At 28.7% G+C, this 9621-nt stretch overlaps 1 protein-coding gene across 1 annotated transcript; it reads right to left on the reverse strand.

Moving 5' to 3' along the window:
• Positions 1 to 4302: 4302 nt before the first annotated feature.
• LOC112683544 (52 kDa repressor of the inhibitor of the protein kinase-like) lies at positions 4303 to 7865 on the reverse strand. The gene is made up of 2 exons (XM_025554611.1): positions 7347 to 7865; positions 4303 to 6830 (listed from the first exon to the last, which is right to left on the reverse strand). Exon 2 carries the CDS (start codon positions 6799 to 6801, stop codon positions 4339 to 4341), a length of 2463 nt encoding a protein of 820 aa, XP_025410396.1. The 5' UTR covers positions 6802 to 6830; positions 7347 to 7865; the 3' UTR covers positions 4303 to 4338.
• Between the last annotated feature and the right edge of the window lie 1756 nt (positions 7866 to 9621).

A 9621-nucleotide genomic window follows, 5' to 3' on the forward strand; every position in this document is an offset into this window, starting at 1 on the left:
AATAATCATAAAATATAGATCACTTTAATTTTTTTTGTTTAAGATAATATTATAAGTAATATTAATATTACTTATGGTATTTTATTTACTATGTTTATATTTTCATCGTATAAATTACTTTGATCAAATGACTAAAAAATACACTTCATGGTTTATGAGCAATATGGACAATATACTTTATTGTGTTATAATATAAATATTTATAAATACATATATTTATTCCATCGTCTTAAACATTGTATTTATTAATGATAAATTTACATAGAGTCTTTGTAGGATTAGGAGTTATTTTTTTAAAACATTTGTAATATAATTCTAAAATAAACATACGCGGATACGAGTCATTTAAAGATGGATTGCTGGTTTGGTTTAAATATTAACTGATTTTTACGAAGTAGGTATATTAGAGAAGTTTTTTGTATTGATAGTATATACCAGTGATTTTCAACCTTTTTAACAATGCGGCACACTTCATCTCCAACACCAATCCATATATTATATACATAGGCGGCACTAGACCCTCTTGGCAATGGGGAGGGGGCAGGAAATACTTTAAGTAAAATATTTACACTATTTTGTCTAAATCTTTAGACCAGCAATACTATAAAAAATGTATATTATTTATTTTCAATTTTAACTTATTTTAAACAAGATTATTTTGCAAAATGAATAATACACTTACAAATACCTACATTTATATTATTTTATCTTATAAAATTGTAAAATAATAACTTACAACAATTTACCTGTGATGGTTCTTATAAGTAGATCCAGAGTAATACATTTGAGTGTGCCCTGTCATTATATAATAAATATAATTATTTTTTCAAAATATAAAGGGGAGGCTATAAACACGTACGTGTAGACCGTGTTATGATTTAAATTCTAAAAATAAAGGCTTTGTTAATGATGTAAAATAACGATTGGTAAAATATACATGTAATTATTATTTCAGATTTATTCTAAACATTTGCAATATTACTTACAAAAAACTAAAATTTAATTAATGTATATGCAGTGCATTATGCACATATATTCTCAATTTTTTTATTCGCATTATTCACATTAGGGTGTACCAAGGCACACCCGGCACACCTCGTAGAACCGCCTATGATGGTTCTTGTATGAAAAAGTCGTATAAAGTTTTTATTTTTTTACTTTGGTTTGTGTTCATAATTTTTATTATAATTAATATTAACCAAAAAACTCAAGAATATTAAAAAAAAATGCACACTTCAAATCAAAGTATTAAATCATACAAGACGTTTGTGATACAGATAATAATTAAGTAATGATATTGGTTCATGATTTGTAATTGATAAAAATAAATTATAATATTGAAAATGTTGACGCAAAAAAATCTTATCAGCATATTTACATGAATGGCTTCCACGGTTGTAGATAATAATATTATTACTTACAACCATACAGACTCTAAATAAGCATGTAATATGAAGGGTTACCAATGAATATTTGAAATGTATAGGGAGAGTAAGAACTCGCAAGGGGGCAGCCGCCTACCTTGCCCCTCCCGCAGTACCGCCTATGTGTATTATACGTGTATATATGTATACTATTTACAGTCTACTCTATTAGAGGGTTATTTATTATGAAATATATTAGTATAATCGATCGATCGAAACGGCTGCGACGGGCATACTTACAATAAATAATATTATATGTATCTACGATTAGTTCGATTAGTTTTCATTTCAAATATCAATTCTGGTAAATACATACTTATAAAACAATTTATAGATTTATCGCGGCACATTTAAAGGGCGCTCGCGGCACACCAGTTGGGAATCACTGGTTAGAAAAATCATTTTTAGAGAGCCGATATACATTTTACAAGTAAATATAATTAATTATATATCAAGTTATCTATATATAAGTTTATAAATTAATCCTTATTTCACCCCGGCCATGCCATCACGCGTGAACGGCTGGACCGATTTCGCTAATTCTTTTTTTGATGCGTTTGTTATTGTCAGAAGAAGGTTCTTATAAAAGAAAAACTTAAGAAAACTGCGCGGAAAATTAGAAAATTTAAGAGTACTTATCCACCATTTAAAATTATTTCTAATCCAATCTTAGCACTTTGGACAATATAAATTTTTTTATTGTAACCTTTTAACATTAGACATAGAAATGACAGAATGCTGTAAATATCGTCAAAGAGGATGTAAAAACACTAATTATCGTTTAAAACCAGTAGCGTATTTATGTGGGGGGTATTGGGGGTTTCCACCCCCTCTCTCAAAAAAAAAAAATTTGAAAACGTCAAATTTTAAACATATTAGTAATATAATAATTATAGTATGTTTATTCAATAAAGTATTAAAGTATAATAAATATATAATTATTAGTATAGTTAATGATTAAATTGTAATCGAACAATAATAAGAACAATCGACCGCACGGCACTCACACATACGTTTTATATAAATAATCTGATGTGGGAAAATTATCGGTCGACAAGAATATCAATATCTTAGTCCGTGGCTGTCACATTTTGTCAGTTGTCAGCAAGCCCATATTTAAGGGGGGCACGAGTAGGCATATGCCCAGGGGCGTCAGGTCTCAAGGGTGGCAAAATAATTTAGAAAAATTAATTTTAAAAATGATGTACCTAATGAAAAAAAAAAAATGAAAAAAATAAATTAGTATGTTTTATTATGTTATAATCTGTAATTAAAAAAATAAATTGTATATTTATTATAATATAATTTGTTAATTAAAAAAAGAAAAGAAATTGTACATTTTATTATGTTATAATAGGTTTTTTCGGTTTGCTAGCTATATAATGGGCATCGATTGTCCACCTCATGACTACACGCCTGTTGCCACTAATCTTGGTTTAGTAACTTTAGCCGAGCGCCGATCTTACTTTGGTAATACATTTTTAAATGATTTACTGACTGGTGTTATTGATTCTCCTTCTTTACTTGCCCTAGTTGCGTTTAAAGTTCCACTGCGTTCCACCCGTTCTAATGCTATGTTTCATATACCCTTTAGTTCCTACAATTATATGCAAAATGAACCTTTAAGACGTTTGATGTCGCAAGCCAATACGGACCCCACCTTTAACTTTCTTGTTTCTTAATTTTACACATACTTATAATGTAATTCTATTGTTTATTTACTATCATCATATAATAATTGTAATATCTTTTCTGCTTATATATATATATATATTAATTATAAAGGGCTCAGCCCGTAAATTCTTAATAAATAAATAAATAAATAATTTGTTTAATTTATTAATTAAAAAAAGTATTAAACTATTTTCATTTATAAGTTTTTTTTATAATTTCATTATTATTATTATTATTATTATTATATATATATGTTACCGGCAATATGGATAATTTAGGTATTTTACAAAATGCCAATTTTTTTTAGGCAAAGTACAAAACATTTTATTATATGTTATATTACATTCAGATTTTTATAATTGTCATATATTATTACTCATATTACAGACAAAATTTAATTTTTATCTATTATTATATTATTACTATTATATAAATATTTTACTTAAACTACTAGTTACTTATTATAATATTTTGTAGAAAACTGACATTTTGAAATACATATTTTATTTTTAAGGTAATTTTTTATTTTGACACTTGGACTTACAAACACATTTTAAAAATCCTTGGCCAATTCATGTGGATTGAATTTTTAACAACTCATTATACTGTTCATCAGATAAAAAACTAGTATAAGTGGTCACATTTTTAAAAAAATGTTGTAGTTTGTTTTAAAAATTTGACTTCATATGAATTGTAACTATAGCTGCAACATTGTAACAAGACACGAAAAATCACGAGAAAAATGACGATATTGTAATAACATTTTTAGTATGTTCAATATTATACCTCAGAATTATTATTATAGTCGTAAAATAATCTTAATTTTTATTACGTTAAACCGTGCACGCACATTTATGATAAACAATAAGTAAAATCGTTGGTAATAGGCGATGTCCAATTTTGTTTATTTTCATCATATTGCCCATGGCCGTATCCAGCCATTATTTTTGGGGGGGGGTTTTCAATTTAAGATGAAACTAGAACATGATTTTTAGAATTTTAACCAATTCAAACCATATTAGTTTTTAGGTTTAAAAAATGTACTTATATTATTCACCATATTATATAATATACATTCTGCTTTAATACTTACTACTCGTAAGGTATTTCAATTGACAACCACATTTTACATGTAAATATTTTTATAGTTATATAATTATAATTAGAGTAAGTATATTTAATAATTATTAAAACATGTAACTTACATTTTTTAATTTGACAATTTATAGGATTATTAATTTTAAAGTAACATTATTTTTCTTGATGATTTTGAAAACTGAGTAAGTACCTCTTCTGGATCAACATTGATGTCCCGGTGAACTGACATTAAAGCCAATCCATTGAGGCGTGTTTCACCAGTCGAATTTCTGAGATACGTTTTCAATCTTTTTAAAGATGAAAATGTTCTTTCTGGTGTCGCTGTTGACATAGGCATAGTAACTAAGACTTGTAGAAGTTTCCTTATGTTAGGAAATAAAAGAGGGTTACAATTGTCAAGTCCTGCAATTGCTGTTTTTGGGCGAGATCCTTCTTTTAGCCACTTTGTCTTCCACATTGCAAATTCAGCTTTGAAAGCATTAGGCTCAATCAATATCTGAGAATAAAAGTTTACACAATCGTTTATTTCTTCATTGGTAGCGATTATACATTTACTTGGAATGATTTGTTGTAATGAACTTATTAAAGATTTGTGTTTTTGAAATCTATCACAAAGCTGTGATCTGATATAGTCGAGAAATGGCAAAAAAATATTAAAATTGTAATACTCTTCAGAGCTATGAGAAAACACATTACTACGGTGTGTTTGTTTATTAGCGATACGAGGCAAAACAATGTCTTCTTTATTTTTATTCAACATGATGGCAACAACAGAAAACAGGTCTGAAAAATGTTGTTTGTTATTTTCTCTCATTTCGTCTAATACGGCTAACACATCATCAACATGATTGCATGCTTCGACTAAATCAGCATTAATTGTCTGTAGCTGTTTACACAATGTCAATGTATACGAAAAAATATTTTCAATTATTACGAGAGGTATAACAAATTTAGCGTCTTTAATTGTGATTAATAAATGACAAGACTTTTGAGCAGTTTCTTTATTTATTGATGACTCCAATTTTTCCAATGCAACAATAATAGCGGGATATAGTTCTTTGAACCGCATGACACTTTCATGCTTATAAACCCAACGAGTTTCACATAATGCAACTAATGTGGTATGCCTTGTCTCTGAAAGAGTTTCGATAATAGTTGTTCTCAATAATTCACTTCTTTGAGCCGATGAGCGAAAAAATGTTCCAACAGTTTGAATGGTGCTAATACAGTTTCTTATTGAGGGCAATGAACAGGCGTTGGCCAACGCTAGATTGAGCGAGTGAGCACTGGAATGTACATAAAGTGCCATGGGAAAATCTTTTTTTATGTATTCTTGAGCACCATGTAAATATCCACTCATGGCAGAGGCTCCATCGTAACCTTGTCCAACTAAAAATTGACAATGTATACTGTTCTTCTGTAAACACCCCATTATCAAAGTTGCTAGTCCTTTTCCACTACGATCAACAGCCGGTGTAAATTCTAAAAAATCTTCTCGAATTTTTTTATCTTTTTGGTCATAATAACGCAAACATACAGACATTTGTTCAATTCTTCCAATATCTCTAGTTTCGTCCGCTAACACAGAAAAGCACTCGGCAGCATTTACTATTTGGACAATTTTTGACTTGATTATTTCACCACAAATAGAAATTATGTAATTTTGAATACCAGGACTAGTATATAAAGAATTTCTTGGACCATTTTTCAAATGTTCTCCTAGCATAGTGTCACCTGAAGCTACACGAAACCGTAAAAGAGCTCTAAAATTTCCGTCATTAAAATCATTTATGTTCATTACATTTCCATAATTGTTTGATCCACGAAAAGCAATTTCTTGCCTACTACAAAGAATTATGGTTTTTATAATAGAAAGTAAAATTTTTCTATTTTGTTCAATCTGTCTAGAACGTTCAATACTGAGTTGTTCAGTTATATTTTTAGATATTCCTTCATTCACTTTTAAAAAACTATCAGATTTCTCGACACACAATTTGTGATAAGATGTGGTAGCATGTAATTGAAAGTCTTGCAAAGCATTTTTCCAATTAGTATACTCTTTAGAAACAAGTGCACCTAATTTTTGATGGCTACCATTACCTCCTTTTTCTCGAGCAAACAAAACACATAGTCTACAAAATGCTCCTTCAAATAATTGTGAATAACTAAGCCATGGAAATCGTTTTATCCAAGATAATTGAAATCGTAAATTTCTTTTGGTTTTTACAGGGAAAATATATGTTAAAGAAGGAACCCACGGAGTTTTTAAGAGTTCCTCTTTTTTTAAATCGTTAATTTCTAAATTATGGACATAATTACCAATATCATTTACTCCAACTATGGGTGTTTTAGTAAAATTATTGGACATGGTAGAAACAGAAGGAGTATAATTGCTATGCATTGAAGTAAGGTTGTGAATATCAGTACTATTTTTGCTAACTGAGGGAAGTTCTTCTAAGTAAGCTTGTTCAATAGAAACATCTTTATTCGAATAATTAATATTAGTAGGTTCAACTGGTTGAAATTCAGAATTTGGATTGTTTGTCTTATCTTTTTTTATTTGTGTAAATGCAGTGATGTCCAATTGTCTTTGAACTCGTTTCATTTTCGGTATTTAATTTTTGTGTATTAATTCTAAAAATAAACATATTGTGCATAAGTGAGAATTCGCCCGTGTTTATAGATATTTTGGAGCTGTTATAACTAAAAATTTTATTTAGGAAATATCTATTTAAAATGTCTAAAATTAACCTAAATGCCACTTAAATTGTATATTGATGAATAAGATAAATGAAGACATTTTATAAAAGTAATTTTTTTGTGACATTAATTTTCTTACACGAAAAATTACAATAATTACAAGATGTGCTACATAATATTATACATATCAAAATAAAATAAATAAATAAAATAAAATATTAAAATAAATAGGATTGATAAATGATAATATGTATAATTAAAGTTGGGCGTTAATGCATAACTTGCACACTGAATAAACACCACTGATATCTATAATATAGAGACTATGCAGGTACATATTTACATTAACTGTCCAACATATAAACTGGTATAAAATAAATGAGCTATGATATTTTATAAATAATATAACTCTAAAACTATTAAATAAAAAATGGTAGTAAATATACTTACGGAATTCAGATCAATAGAAACGTTTAACAGCAATGTTTACGGCGCACCGCCATGGTGTGTTGTATGACGAGAATCCAAAAGAAAAATGATTCGGTAATCGGTTATCCGAATTAGTTCTATTCGAGTTGAAATTAAACATCGACGATTATTCTAATAAGGTATGTACACTATCAAAATTTGAAGAATACTAAAAATAACTACGTAAATACTCTGGTGCGTCCATATGAACAGCCAAAGCTATGGGCAGGCGACAACGATAACGTCAGTCGTGATCTTATCTCATTGTATACAGAGTTTTACCCGTCGTAAAGCAGTGCATTGTTTTAAATTCAATTTTTGCGCGTAGACATTCTCGTAGACAATTCTATTTTATTTACACAATAATAATACGTCTGGGATAATAATTTACCTTATGTGCGACTTAGACGATGGATTAAGAAACACTTTTCTATTGAATTTCAATTGAATACAGAAAAAAAACATCAAGTGAATAGGCAAAAAAAAAATGTTGAACAAATTTTGGGGAGGGTTTGAACCCGGAAAACCCTCCCCCTGAATACGGCCATGATATTGCCTACTCCACGTTTGGCATTATACGTAATATCTAGGCCAGTGGCGTAGCAAGGAACTTTTTATGGGAGGAGTTCAGCAAATTTATATATATTTAATCTTATTACTATCATTTTGACTATTTGTATTGATCTCAATATTTTTAAGTCTGGTTAACATTAGTTTTTTTGACTCGGGTGAAAAAAAAAAATTAATTTTTCTAGTCTGCTTATTTGTTAGAGAATTTACCTATAATAATAAATAATAATAATAATAAAAATTTAGGAACTAGGAACTAATATAGAAACATAAATATTAGATATTAGAATATTTTCTGTCCAATCACTTATGTATACTAAAAATTAAATTTTAAAAATATCTTACCATAATGGAATGTTTAGACGTCTTAGAATGATGTCAAATTAAAATAAAACAAATTTAATGGAATAAAAATGTCAAATATAAACGAATAAACGAGTAGTAAGTAAAATATAACTAATAGTATAAAATTTATCACGTCTAATATTAAAAGTTCAATTTAATATGGAGTTTATGTAAGTTTGAATGGACAACATACACGTTACTAACATAACAATTGATATACTTTGTTTCAAAAAAGAATACAATAGTTTTCTTTAATTTACTGTTGAATTTTCGTTTTTGAAAATGTCAGCAATTAGACGTACAAACTTAAGTCGCAGAACTTGCAATGCAGCGAGTCAAAGATATACAAGAGCAAGTCAAAATAATGAGCAATGCGAAGCGCGGAATGAAGTTGAACGGAATCGATGAAATTGAAATCAACAACATACAAATGTTGCGTTAAACCCCAATCGAGTTGCATTAAATTATAACGTAGAAATCGATTACAGTTCACAGAAAATCGTTGCTATTCAACCAATGAACGTTGTGTGCCAATATTGCAAGGCATTTATATTTAAAAATGAAGCTCCTGGACTGAGTTGCGCGTGCGGGCAAGTCAACGTTATTGGTACCGTCACCAGAGCTACTATATTCATTAGATTCCGGAAATGGGCCAGATTCTAAATATTTTTTGACTCATATCCAGCAATACAATAATTTTTTTTTCAAATGACGTCATTTTTTGCAACAAAAGTTATTCAAGAAAATATTATGCGAACTTTCAAGATTAAACAGAAGAAATAATGACACTTTAAAGTGCTATAAATTTATGAAATCCGATAAAAATAAATTGGGTATAAAAAAATCCAAAATACCTATTATATAAAAGTAACCACTGCTGTGTAAAATATGATTTTGATTGTGCTAATAAATTGGAGTTTGAATACTTACTCATACTTATACGTTGTCACTACACGAATATTTATTTTTTATTGAATTTCAAAAATTAAATTGTATATTGTTTTTTGTATATTTTCGGCATGTGTCATATTTTTCAAATGTTATTTTATTTGATTCGGTGACATATTATTTCAAACCTCCAGAATTTTCAGTATATAAGCACCTACTTGTATGCAATATAATATAATCATATAATTGCATAATAACGTAATAATGGGCTCATTTTTTATCGGAAAGAGGCAGAAGACGTATCTTCTGCCTCTTCCGCTTCTTCGGCAAGCGGAAGAAGCGAGTATATCATATTTTTCTTGGACCTGTTGGGTGCCAATACGATTTACAGTCATATCACGTGCTTTGACGGCAATGAAAATCATCATATGCATGTTTCCGGTCACACATATAT

Source organism: Sipha flava, unplaced genomic scaffold (assembly GCF_003268045.1).
Source record: "Sipha flava isolate LNK unplaced genomic scaffold, YSA_version1 229_pilon_pilon, whole genome shotgun sequence".
Taxonomy (NCBI): domain Eukaryota; kingdom Metazoa; phylum Arthropoda; class Insecta; order Hemiptera; family Aphididae; genus Sipha; species Sipha flava.